Here is a 14,377-nt window from a genome sequence, read left to right on the forward strand (position 1 = left end):
GGCTTTGGCGGTGGCAGAGAGCATCACATGTGTCCGTCACCTCCACTCTGGTGGGGAACTGCTTCCCCCGTGCACAAGGGTTCTGCTTCAGAAGGGATCTATTGCAAGCTAAGCACCGACTCATCATCCTCCCCAAGTTTGGCAGCAGTGGCGCTGGAGGGATAAAACAGGACATTCCGGGATCAAATCAGAAGCTGAGATGGCTTCTGTAATTTCAGGAATGCCCCGGGAAAATAAGGACACTTGAAGGGTATGCTATCATGGGATAGGCTTAATCACATCTCAGCTTTCTCTAGGATAATTGGCTGGGCATAGATGTTTCACATGACTGGGTTCTGGAAACAGTAGTTGCAATTGTAATGTTGAGAAGTGTGATTGTCTGATATGTCTTCAGACTATATGGATCAACAAACAAAACAAAGTGCCAGGCTCTCTAGCATGCTTTAGAAAAGTTGTGCTGCTTTTTAGCACTTTTGCAAATAAGAAGACGAATGCATGGCTTTTACTACATTACGATGTGAGTTCTGATTGTAGGATGGCAGAACTTCCCGAGCAGATTGAGAACATTCACTTTCCACTGCTAATAACTGGAAGGCACAAGTTGTGCATATGCTTCTACCCTTTGGGAGTTATTGACTGGAATCCAGACATAGTCACGCCTGGAGTAGAGTCATTGAAATCAATGGAACTTAAGTTAGTCAGGGTGAGTCTGCTCTGAGCACGATTAAGTCTGTATCCCACCCACTATGTCATTGCTGCTGTATGCTGCTGTACTAAAACATTTGCTTTTAATCATTGCAAGCCAGTTCTAAGCTAAAAGTAATTGGATATATGAAGCTATTGTGCACCACATCACCTAAATAGTCCATTTAACCCAGTTTATTCATTGCCTGCCCTGATAGTGGCTAATCATGGTCTCAAGCAGATTGAATGTAAGAGTTTGTCCACATTTCTGTATGTCCAGCCACTTTCCCCTGGGAAAATCTGCTCTCTGCTGAATCGAAGCAAATGTCAGTTGGGTTTTCTGCAGATTGATGTTTGCTCTGATTCAGCTGTAAAGAGTGGGTTTTCCTGGGGAAAGTGGCAGGGCAAACTGAAAACTGCTCAGATCCATGCCTAGAAAGCATGGGACAAGCAAAAAACCTCTCAGAACTTTTCTAGGCACTGGAGAAGTGAAGTGTAAACGAGCCCTAAGGTTTTATAAATACACGAAAACATAAGAAAAGCCTTGATGGATCCAGAGTCCATCTAGTCTAGCAGCCTGTTCATAGCCATGGTCAGCCAGATGCTTTTGGAAAGTACACAAGTAGGAGAGATGGCAATTGTATTCCCCTCATTGTTTGTTCCTAGTATTTGTTACTAAAAGCTATACTACTCCTGAACATGGAAGCTCTATTTAACTATTTACTATTGAGCCTTTCTCACACTCTTGAGAGATCAGCACAAATCCACTGAGGATTATTGAAGCTTATCATTTCCATCACACATGGCCAGACACTAGCCTTGCAAGGGCGTCCATAGAAATTGGTAGTCCACAGTAGTTGCCCAGATACACTTATGTTAGTAATTTCTGGCACATCATCAGTTGTCATGGACTGTCTGGATGAAGAGAAGTGGTGGAAGGCACCAGCTGGGGAACCTTCAAGGGAAATCCCAGTGGAGGAATGCTCAGAGCCCGGGAATTGGTAGTGGGAGACTGAGGAGAGGTCAGAGCAATAGCTGGATACTGAAGGGACAGCAGGAGGAACCTGTGAGAGGGAGCAGTTCAGACTCTGAGGCTGAAGCAGAGGAGGTGGGTCAAGAGACTGCTGGAGAATCTGTGACACTCTAGATCAGTGTTTTTCAACCTTTTTTGGGCAAAGGCACACTTGTTTCATGAAAAAAATCACGAGGCACACCACCATTAGAAAATGTTAAAAAATTTAACTCTGTGCCTATATTGACTATATATAAAGTAATTCTCTTGAATTTTTCAATGTTTCCCACGGCACACCAGGCAACATCTCGCGGCACACTAGTGTGCCACGGAACAGTGGTTGAAAAACACTGCTCTAGATATTGTTGGACTCCAATTCCTATCACTTTGACAATTAGTCATGCTGGATTGCCAAAGGATTCCTACCCCTGGCATAGGCTTTCCTCTGATAGCTTGAGGGGAATGGGTGTCTGAGTCCTGGGCCATGACTGTAATTATGTATGTACAATCAAGCCCCCAGAGTTTCCGGATCCTCAAACAGGTTCATCGTCTATATGTCACTGGAACAGCACAGAGATTCTGGAGAAAACTGAACTGGACCCCGCTTCTGCTGTGTAATGTAGTCATGTGCAGAGTGGAAGTAATGAGGCTGATTGACAGGAGCCAGGCGTATCAGGAAACATGCAGTACCAAGTAACAGGGCAGTACAAAGAAAGGACATTTATTAGCATAATTTTCCAGTGACACATGAGAACAGATTCTGCAGTTAAGAGTTTATAGAGATGTTGTGCAGGAGTCTTTGATTCAGAATGACAGGCAAAAAATATGGCAGTAATAGCCAGCAAAACAGAATACGTCTCTTGCATATTCAGACTATAGGAGCCTGACATGCCTACCTACTTGTCAGATTTAAACAGTGTGGCTGAAGCAGAAAAAAAATACACAACTCATTAAGACTGTATTGAAATAAGGAAGACCTTGAACTGAGTGGAGGCATATGGCGTGATTGCTTCTTCAGGGATGCTAGGCTTTTCAATTAGAACAGGTCATCTTCAATTTTAACATTTTCTAAATAGAGCTAATGTGGTCTCAAAGCTTGGATAGAAGTGGGCTCACATTTTGGCCTAACTAATTCACACAACAATTTTAAATCTGGGCAGCTGGTTTTTTTTCCCCTCCCCAAAGCTGAGTGAATATATGTTGGCTTGGCTTACCAACCAGTCACTATTTGTGTCACCACTCACTTCCTCTGCCATCTCCCGAGGCCTCTGAGATGTGCAAAAGGCTTGGGAGAAATGCAAGGTCTTCTCTCGTGTGTTGGAGTATGGAGAAGGCAAGAAGTATTGTAAGTCTCTCTTGTTGGTCAGAACAACTTGTGCTGTTCTGTGCTGCTCTTACCTTCTTGACTACAACAGTATAAGAAATAAAAGCAAATTTTGTTGCGGCACAAACGTTTGTGAACTAAAGATTTTGGATTGTAGTCCATAATAAAGTTGTTTGTCCTCAATACTTTGTTGTTCTATAGGATAGTTTTATACACGGTTCACCTTTGTCCCTCAAAGTATTGCAGCAGCTATATAGAAGCAAGCTCAGCTGGTGTCCTGCCCAAGCTGTGAATGTTTTCTAAAACACTTTTCTACAATTCTTTGCAAAGCACAGGAATTCTGTGTCCCATGCCCTGGGATTCCGTCTCAGCGGATTAAACTCTGTCAAAAAGATTCCCTGAAGGCAGGATTTTTGAAAAACACAATGATGCATGATGCTGAATTTCTGGAGTGGCTGGACATAAGTAGGACATTCAGCTACCAAGCATGTCACTGCCTCCAGGTAACTGGAGTAACTGCTTCCAGAGTCCTGATTAATTCAGCACAGTCTCCAAAACCTTATCCTCTGCTAACTGTGTGGCAACTACTATTCAGGAGCATCAGCAGCTTTACTTTATTCCCAGAGGTATCCCCACAAGTACAACTGAGTTTGTTACAGGCATCAATATTGGCATTCTCATCAGAGAAAGGCCAATTATTTAATGGGGTAGGGGAAATGAATCGGTCCTCCATTTACCAAGAACAAGATTGGGATACATTAAAGGTAAAGTACCCCTGACAGTTAAGTCCTGTCACGAATGACTCTGGGGTTGCGGCGCTCATCTCGCTTTACTGGCCGAGGGAGCCGACGTTTGTCCACAGGCAGTTTTTCCGGGTCATGCAGCCAGCATGGGGAAACTAGAGCAGTGCACGGAAATGCCGTTTACCTTCCTGCCAAAGCGGTACCTATTTATCTACTTGCACTTGACATGCTTTCGAACTGCTAGGTTGGCAGGAGCTGGGACAGGGCAACGGGAGCTCACCCCATCGCGGGGATTTGAACCACCGACCTTCTGATCGCCAAACCCTAGGCTCAGTGGTTTAGACCACAGTGCCACCCACATCCCTGGCATACATTAGGACCTATTATTAGGCAAAAGGGGCTGAGTGAGGGGACTTGCTGGATTTGCTTTCAGATGTGTATTTAGGTGCTGGAGGAGACTCTTGAGAGTCCCATGGACTGCAAGAAGATCAAACCTATCCATTCTCAAAGAAATCAGCCCTGAGTGCTCACTAGAAGGACAGATCCTGAAGTTGAGGCTCCAGTACTTTGGCCACCTCATGAGAAGAGAAGACTCCCTAGAAAAGACCCTGATGTTGGGAAAGATGGAGGGCACAAGGAGAAGGGGACGACAGAGGATGAGATGGTTGGACAGTGTTCTCGAAGCTACTAACATGAGTTTGGCCAAACTGCGAGAGGCAGTGAAGGATAGGCGTGCCTGGCGTGCTCTGGTCCATGGGGTCACGAAGAGTCGGACACGACTGAACGACTGAACAACAACAGTGTATTTAGGTGTATATTCTTTGGGGAGTGATGAACAATAGGGCCAGTTTATTGGCTTTGTTTATTTACCAACCACTTTGTGCCCCATCTTTTTAACCAAAAGTTTTATGATGACTTGGTCAGCTTCCACGCTGTTTTTCTTCACATATGTTCTTAAGATGTTGCGTGTAGGAAAGCGACTAGAAGATGAGGAAATTTGTAATTTTGACATCTAGACAAAGGGTCCTGGTGTAGATGTTCTACTTAGTGAGCTTCTCATACAGGAGAAATGATGTGAGAGTAGAAAGGGGCCAGGCTTGGTGACAGAGCATGTGCTCTGCATGCAGAAGCCCCCCCCCCCCCAGTTGACTCCCTGGCATCTCTGGTTTAAAAAGGGTCCCAGGATTCAGCACTGGGAAATATATCTGCTTAAGAAGCTGAAAGGTCACTGAAAGTCAGAGTAGATAGAATTGGGGTAGATGGACCAATGGCTGTGATTCATTACAGTGTAGCTTCATGTGTTTGAACAGACCTTTAAAATGTCCTTTAAAAAGTAATAATGAAAAACTGTAGTAGCCTTGATTTTAAAAATTGCACTGAACACCCCCCCTCCCTTCCTTCTCTTTCAACTCCAGGTGTCCCTTGCTTGCCAGAAAGTCTGAATCTTCACAAAGACCAGCAAAGGTCAAATAAGCCAGGGGAAGTCCAGATGTTTAGCCAATCAGAGTTACGGACCATCGAGCAATCTTTGCTTGCAACGCGTGTGGGAAGTATTGCAGAACTCAGTAAGTACAAAATCATCCCTAACCTTTCCCTCCATTACTTTTTATGAGCAATTATGTTCCGGTTTATGTAGAAAAACACATCAGGGTTGTGGAGGGAACCTGCTGTGGCAGGAAGAAGCAGAGTGACTTTTATACCCTGCTGGTGGAGCAGCTTGTAACTCAAGTTTGAATAATGGTTAAACACTTTGCAACGTAAGACCCAGGGAAGAAGCCAGCCATTTCAAGCTTGCTCACAGATTTTCTAGAATATTGCGTTTTTGTATTTCCAGAGATGGAGAATCAGCTATTGTTTGTTTCTCCTTCACAAAAGGCTTTGGTGCAGCCTGAGACCTGCACAGCACCTGTCAAAGCCAGTGTTTGAAACTTCCATTGTTCTAGGCGCATTTTGCGAAAGGGAATTTCATTAGTGCGAGCAGCTTCTGAGCTCTGGGCGCAGTACCGCACCTAAGATTTCAGATTAAAACTGCAGAGTGGAAGGAAAGGAGGACCTTTTTCTGCCTCCCCACTTCCAGCTAATCTCTGAAAACTGGAGAAGAGACCCTCTTAAGAATATTAGGAGGGTGGGCAGGGGAAGGACTGGATCATGTGAAAAATTAACATAATATTTTAGCTGCAGTTCGTTCATTTTTAGCTTTGTATTCTTGTTATAAAAAAGCGTGCCTAGACATTCCATTGTTGCACCCATAACCTAGGTTTAAGGTGCCATTTAGCTCCTAGCTTTCATATCTCAGTTTCTGACACTGGTCAAAGCCTTTGCATGTCTGCTGCCTCCTCCCATGTTCTAAATACTCTTATGAGGTGCCAGTGGTGTGCGGTCATTGGACCAAGGGGACTAAGATTGTTCCCTAAATGTTCCCCAGGTGCCTCATTCCCATAGCCTGGGAAGCTTCTGCCCAACTTAGGGAGGGAGGCGCAAGGCTCTGATGGGTCCAAGATTCATCCTGCCATCTTCCCAAATCCCATCCAGCTTTTGGAAGGAGGCAAGAGGGCTCTAACATCTTGTCAGAGCTTGGGCACCTCCTTCACAAAGCCCAGGAAGCTTCTGCCTGGCTTAGGGAGGGAGGCACGATGCTCAGGTGCAAGACATCAGGTGGTCACAACATCACAAGCCTGAAATCAACCCCCCATGCCCCTCACAAGTTAGCACCTCTGGCCCTAACTGTTCCCCTATGAAAAAATTCACTGCATGCCACTGTGAGGTGCAGGCTTATGGCTTCACAGGCGGCCAATATCACCCCCCCCCACACACACATTTACTTACTTACTTACTTACTTACTTACCTACTTACCACCTGATTAAGAGTTCTGGAGAATTCAGAAACTTGCTTGCTATTTGTGACGTGTTGGTTAGCTTAATATGGATTTTAGAATATTTCGTGCTCACTGAACATTAGCAAACATACGGTACTTTTTGAATGTTATGGATGGAAATGCACACGCATGAGGAATCTGCGTGATTTGGCAGTGGGCTTGAAAAGGGTTACACGCCTAAACTTCCCTCTCTCAATTTTGCTTTCACTTTATAAAAAAGAGCATTGCAACTCACATACAGAAGTTTGCACCTAACTTGCAGTTAGCCCCTTAATCCCTGCTCTGCTCTTATTCATTCGTAAAGCTAAAAGTACCCTTGACCGTTAGGTCCAGTTGCGGATGACTCTGGGGTTGCGGCACTCATCTCGCTCTATTGGCCGAGGGAGCCAGTGTTTCTCCGCAGACAGCTTCCGGGTCACAAAGCCGCTTCTGGCGAAACCAGAGCAGTGCACGGAAACATATTTGCAATAGCAGACATCTCCAAACTACGGCCCGCGGGACTCAGTTATCCGGCCCACGACAAACCCTGCCACCCGCTCTTACTGGCGCAGCACAGCTGCCCACTTCCGGGTCGGCGGAGCACCGGAAATAGCTTGTGCACATGTGCAAGCGTCATTTCCAGTGCACATCCGGGTCTGAGGAGGCCCGTGCTCATGTGCACAAGCTATTTCCTGCGCTCCGTCAACCTGGAAGTGCGCCAAAAATAGCGTGTGTGCATGCATATGGGCGCGCGCCCTCCGGCCCGCCGTGTGATCGGTGCTGGAGGAACCGGCCCGAGGCCCGGTAAGTTTGACAACCCCTGTGCAAGAGTATGCATATGAAGGCAGTGAGAAACAGGGCGGGGAAGCAGCTTGGGAGGTTTAGAAAATTGCTTTGATGGAAACTTATGGGAGATTTGACATTATTTTGTGTTTGGCAACTTATTAAAAAAATACAAGAAATAAAAACAAACTGGGAACCAAAACTCCTCATATAAAACCTAACACAGACAGTGAAATAGGGGATGGGAGAACCCTAAAAAAACTGTTACAAATTCTGGGGATGGAGCAGTGAAATCTAAGAAGCAGCACTTACTTCCACTACTAGGGATTTATCTTTGTGGCCACTATTTCTTTCCCCAGTGGCGCTTGTAAACAACACTATGTGATATACAGTACTGTTGCTTTTGAGGGTTTGGGGGACAGGAAAGTGGCACCTGCCAGTCAGAGGTTGTCTGCAGGAGGTCCAGGTGGCGACAGCAAGTCGTCCCCATCCCCCACTTAGCGGTAAATTTTGATGTGCAAGTGCTTGTAAACAACAGCTCCCAGAGCCACACACACAAAACTATGAGCTGGTGAGGGGTGGTACAGTGGACTTTGATTGGAGTGACCTCAGTTCACATTTTCTCAGCGATGAAGTTCAGTGGGTGGCCTTGAATAAGTCCTCCTAACACAGACCTGTTGTCCATTCCCCACCCTACCCAAAGCTTAGACTATTAGCAATTACCACTCTGGCAGGAGACATTATCAGTTGCTCTTGTTGTGCTCTCCTGTGTTCCTTCTGCACTACCCCACAGTTACCCTCTCGCCCCTGAAAGCATCAGTCAGAGTATACCTCCCCTCAAATTCATGGCATGTTCACTCAGCCCTAAAAAGAATGCACCAAGTGAAAAAAATAAAACACCTTGGTGTGCACCTCTATAAATGTAGAAGCAAAATGGAGTATTTGTCTAGTCTTTCACCCAACCCTGCTGCTCCTAATTGTCATTGAAGGACTTCTAAAGACTCCCTTCATCACTGAGCCACCTATTCACTGATGTGCTGATTCTACATTTCTTAAAATAGGCAAATGAATTGGCATGTTCTGTCAGAAGCTACTGCTGCTGCTGCTGTCTCCTGACATGCTGATAATAGCACCACTATTTATTCCAATATATTCAGAATGTATATCTTGGAGAGCTTTTGTTCCTTCAGGCATGTTAATCAACTGAACTAGAGACCCTGGCACAGGGAGGGGACAACAGGAATCCATGGACCTCTTTCTCTTCTGACATGTCCTCCAGCTGGGGCTGCAACTTATTGAACTGACTGTGCATGATTTTAACACAGCTGGGCACATGGAAATTTAGCAGTGGAAACTATCCCTGGCATGGCTATGGGTTGATGGTGGTTGTGGGAAATTAACATGGCAGCTCCCACTGGAATGCTTCCCACCACTGCTGCTATGTAATTCCACCAGGGTTTATCAGCAGTGGATGGAGCCCACTGGAGGGCATTTTCCCCAAGAGTCTGCACCAACCTGGAGCAGGCTTTAATGGACAACATAAGGAAGCTGCTAGGGCTACTTTTCCAAACACTCCACCAAACGTCCTCCTCTCCTCCTAAATTTGTCAAGCTGCCAGCTTTCACACTTCCTCAACCAGATTTCACCCAAGCATCTGATAAGCAGGGTTTTCCCCACCACCCAACTGTCCACAGCAGCTGATCCCTGCTCTACTCTGTCAGAGCCTAGTTTTGCTTTTGTATTGTAGTAGGGAATGGGGCTTCCTCACCGCAGACACAGATTACATCAAGTAATTTAAACAAGACGTTAAACCTGGGTTTGGAAACAAAGGTGCTTGCCTGAGGATGATTGGCAGTTTCTAGCATCCTCTTTGACATACAGTTTTCATGTCCATTTATGGCTGTTTCCAAAGTAGTGTAGTTTCTTGGAATTAGAATATCACTTCTCAAGAAATACACACAATAAAACATCATGTTCGGCTGCAAGATCTGTCAAAGAATGCATTTTCTTCCATGGAGGAAAACACTGAAAGCTGAACGGCATGTTCAGAAATACAGCATGGCAGATCCCTCCTGGGAACATACCACTTCAAATTGAAGGTGGAAGCCCGTATTCCTGAATGTTTCTTTGCAGTAAACAAACTTCCAGGTTTGGGCAAAGCAGGACAAGGTAAAACAAAGCAGGACAAGGTTTATATTCTGGTAGAGGACCAAGAGATTGAGGACCAACATAACAGTAGTTTATCATTTTTTGAACTGGGTTAATGTATAAAGAGACCTTAAAAAACATAAATTCAGTCTATCCCAAAGCCACTTAAGACAGCCTCAAAGTAAAATCATAACACCCAATCTCACTGATAAACCAAGACTACAAAATATTAAAATCAATCTTGGCCAACTGTCTAAAATGCTTCCTATACAAACTAATTGCCCCAGACCAGACTGGCTTTCTCCCTGATCACAATATAACAGACCTCGTTAGGAAACACTGAATTTGAACACAACTAAACAAACAAATCCACACTGACGATGGTGTCCCTTAAAGCCCTTGACTGCATGGAATGGAAATGCCTAATACAGTGGTACCTCGGGTTACAGATGCTTCAGGTTACAGACGCTAACCCAGAAATAGTACCTCGGGTTAAGAACTTTGCTTCAGGATGAGAACAGAAATAGCACGGTGGTGGCGCAGCGGCAGTGGGAGGCCCCATTAGCTAAAGTGGTACCTCAGGTTAAGAACAGTTTCAGGTTAAGAAGGAACAAATTAAGTTCTTAACCCAAGGTACCACTGTAGAAGTATTAACCAACAAGACACTGCAGGGACCTGTCAGGGGTGTCCATGGACCACCGGTACCAAGCCATAGGGAAACCACCCTACTAGAAAAGCTCACAAGCAAACTGAAACTATAACAGGGACAAAAAAGGAGGACACTTTCACCCCTGCATGGCTCCCCTTTATCACAATCACAACCCAACAAGACAATGACCGATCCCCCCCCCTGTCAACATATGAATCAATATGGCTAATGTAACCTGACAACGACACCCTCACACAAACAAAACATTCTGCTACCAATAAGCCAGAACCAACCATACCTTGGGCTCTCTGACTTCGCGCTCAGCCAACAAATAAGACACCATACATGTGACTCTGACAAGAAAGCTACACTCAAATATTCTCCCTCATCTCTCCCTTCTTCTTCCTAAAATTTCTCTCTCTACTTTCTCCCCCCCTCTTTCCTCCTCAACTTGACATCATCTACAACAAAAACTGTGTCAAACTGACTGTAATTTATTTGTATGAAGGGTTCTACAATTTAAAAACAGAGACACTGAATGTACTTTTGTTCCTTACAAAAAAATCAATAAAAACATATTTTAAAAAAACATAAATTCAGTGTAAATAACGTACTATTGAAGTTTAACAATCAAGCATAAGATAGCAGAACTTAGCTAAGAAAATCAAAACAGAACAATTTATGTTTCAGTGGGCAACATGGTTGCTTTAATTCTGTCTGCACTTCTAGATGATACGATAAAAGAAAGACTTGAAGGTAAGTTGCTTTAGAAGCACGTGACTTACGAAATGTAAGGATAAGCTAGGAACAATTAAGCCAAAACCCATGTGATTAATATATATTAACCATGTAATTAATATTTTGCAGCAAAAAAGTTGAAAAAGAAATTGTAAACTTGCAACCATTACTTAATCATTTGTGAACCTTTAATATGATGTCCAACTAATTAGTTAAAACTTAATTCCTTTTATCACCTCATCCCTCAAGTCAGAGTTAAAGCTATTGTGCTGGTTTCTAAAAATTAGAAATGCTTAATACTGAATTCTTTTGCTTTTGGTCAGTTTACTTGTCTTATCCTTACACCAGCTTAACTTCGCAACCCCCCCCCCTTTATTTTGGCCATTGAATTATGATTTTGTTGATGCATTGCAAATTTCAGTTATTATTGGGAGTAGTAATCAGAGCAACAGATGGGCATCCAGAAAGATATACAACAATAATAATTTACTCTTTGTATTTCAGTATTTCTTTCTGATATGCTCCATCCTTGATTGAGGACCTGCTGTTGCTAGGCAACTCATAATAAGAAATGGTCCCTTGTTTAGATTGCTTTGGTTCCAAACAAAACAAGGCAAAGCATTGAAAGGGAAACAGAGGCACAACATCTGGATTAGGAATAACAGCCAGGACTCTTAGGCCCAGCACAATGTTCTCCAGTGTTGCATCTCAAATTAACACTGCCTACCACCTAACATCATTAGAATCATGCTAATGTTAGAATGGTGTGCCTATGCATCCATGATTGGTGGTTTCAAGTAAGGTAAAGGTAAAGGGACCCCTGACCATTAGGTCCAGTCACAGACGACTCTGGGGTTGCAGCACTCATCTTGCTTTATTGGCCGAGGGAGCCGGCATACAACTTCCGGGTCATGTGGCCAGCATGACTAAGCCGCTTCTGACAAACCAGAGCAGCGCACGGAAACGCTGTTTACCTTCCCGTCGGAGCGGTACCTAAGAAAGATTAATTTTCCACACTTGTATATTGCCTAAAAGGGTAATTTCAAGGTGGTACATAATTTCATAGACATACACATTAAAACAATAAAATCGTAATACACTAAGTGAAGTGCAGCTGATTACTCAAATAGTTTGAGGTTTAGATTTCTATGTGCACAAATCATATAAAAAAAAATGCATGGTGTGGTTTGCATGATGTGGAGTACTGTAAATTACAAGGTATTTCCAAAAGGTTTGTTTCTGGCAGTGCAGTGAGCTGGTTTGCACAACACACTAGGACATGTCCTTTTAAGGAGTGAAACTTAATTTTTGCAAATTTATTCAGTGAGGGGTCTAAACAATATGTTTTTGGGTGTGAGGAATTCAAATCTGCCATTTTTGTGATTAGACAAAATTTAGCTTGATAAGTCTATGTTTGATGAAGAAGCACATAAACTGCTTTTGGAAAACCAAAGAATTTTAATTTTACCTTCTGAAAATGTTAGGTAATTGGTCCAGATAAGTATCACATATAAATTATAAAGGGTTTAAACAATAATTCACCTGAACTGAGTAATCTTAGGGTAAGCATCCTGATTCAGGTAGTAGCAGCTCTCAATTTGTCTTCATTTTTTCCTCTATATTTTGATGGAAGTTGCCTAACCAAACGTTTCTACATATTACATGGTTTCAAGGGATTGGTATGCAATGGAGCACACATCCATTTGGCCCTGATTCTACAGGATGACTGCACACAGAATCCATTCTCCCTTTTTCAATCTCTTGGGGGAATTATAAACAACTGAGGGATGTAGGATTCATTCTGATCATAGTCATTTCCTAACAGCAGGAAAAGGGGGTGGGGAGTTGTTAAAATTAAAGGTTTGAGTCATAAGAATATTGTAAAGTAAGCAAAAATTGCAATACTCTGAAATCATGGTGGCTGCAGTTTGTTGGTTTATTCCTCCTGTGCCAGCGGTCATCTTCTTCTTTTTGGTTTCAAGACTATATTTTTCTGGAGGATTAGTCTGTGCCTTTTTGTATTCTTGCAAGTTTCTGCAGCAACAGTTCTCTTGCATGCAGGGACACTGTGTGTGTGTGTGTGTGTGTGTGTGTGTGTGTGTTTGTACTTACCAGATTGCTCTAATTGATTAATTAAGTGATGGCTACATCACACATATACTTACAGCTATGGTGTCCTTTTGCAAGAATCCTTCTTTATAGCAAGCCCACAATTTGTGATATCTTTCCTACTTGATTTCTTGCCAAATTCCAGCCTGAGCTTTCTACCAATACCCCTTATTAAACCTAAGAAATCTTCATGGCACCTCCAATTTTTACAGTGCAGTAGTCCAGCAAAGCAGTGTGAATTGAAAACATACATGCACAAGAGGAAAGTGTTTATAAAAAATGCATATATTGGTGAAAATAACTTATACAAATTCATTATATTGGGGGGGGGGGAGATTGCTTTACAAAATGTGAACAGTGAGCAAAAGTGCATACAAAAATGTATACACAAATAGAAATTTCCGCTACAATGATGAAGAAGTTTCATGGAAACTTTATAAAAAATATATATGGAAATACAGAGATACTGAGAAACCAAAATGGATACATTTGCCCAACTCTGCTTGTAATAGGGTGTAATAATATCAAAATAAGAATCCATGAAAATCTCTCTCTCTCTCACACACACACACACACACACACAAGCACACAATCACTACCATCAGCAGCAGTCCTTTGTCCACTGGCTGCTGGATGAATCCAGGCTGGCTTTCTCCTTGCCACCATCTTTATAACTGGTTGGCAGGAGACTGTCATTCCATATGAGACTGAGACTCCAAAACCACAATTCTAGTAAATGAGTGTTGCCAGTGGAGTTTTATTCCCAGTCTCTCACACCTACTCCTTTAACTGTAGGTATTTATATTAAGATCATGGTTATTCTGAAGCGTATTCCAGCTCCACATATGTTCCTATTCAATATTGCATGAATACCAGGAAATCTCGGTTATGCAATCATAGGTCTCCAACAGAAGATTAGCAGATGTAGGAAGAAAGAAGAGAGTTTCTGCTTCTTGAAATAGAGGTGGAATTTGACCATATGCTTTCAGTCACAAGGAAAACAAATACTGTGTGCTGAAATGAATTTCTTGCCAGGAGCAACATATTGGAATGTGTCTGGCTCCTTTTGCCAAAGGAAGTCATCTGATTCAGAAACTGTGGCTTTAGATTTGGGTATAACATATGTTCCATGTGCGATAGCGCTATTTCCTAGTGAGAAAATAGCAGCAGCCTTTTCCATTGGTGGGGGGTGCCTTTGAGATATTTCCTGAAGGGAATATGTAGATTTGTCAATTTGTTTGTGTAGTGCCACTTACTACACATTATTTTACTTTAATTGTATTCCATTCTCAGCCCAATATAGTGTGCTGCTTCTCCCACCCCCTTATACGT

The 14,377-nt window shown here is 43.1% G+C and overlaps 1 protein-coding gene across 3 annotated transcripts in view; it reads left to right on the top strand.

The window, feature by feature from the left end:
• The window catches only part of BTBD11 (BTB domain containing 11), a 201,228-nt gene that overhangs the window by 119,762 nt on the left and 67,089 nt on the right, over window positions 1–14,377 (top strand). For all 3 annotated transcript variants that reach the window (XM_033161577.1, XM_033161576.1, XM_033161575.1), the window contains one exon: window positions 5,179–5,328. In XM_033161577.1, the coding sequence (XP_033017468.1) occupies window positions 5,179–5,328 (150 nt within the window). The remainder of the gene's footprint in view (window positions 1–5,178; window positions 5,329–14,377) is intronic.

This window comes from Lacerta agilis, chromosome 10 (genome assembly GCF_009819535.1).
Source record: "Lacerta agilis isolate rLacAgi1 chromosome 10, rLacAgi1.pri, whole genome shotgun sequence".
In the NCBI taxonomy this organism is placed as follows: Eukaryota; Metazoa; Chordata; class Lepidosauria; order Squamata; family Lacertidae; genus Lacerta; species Lacerta agilis.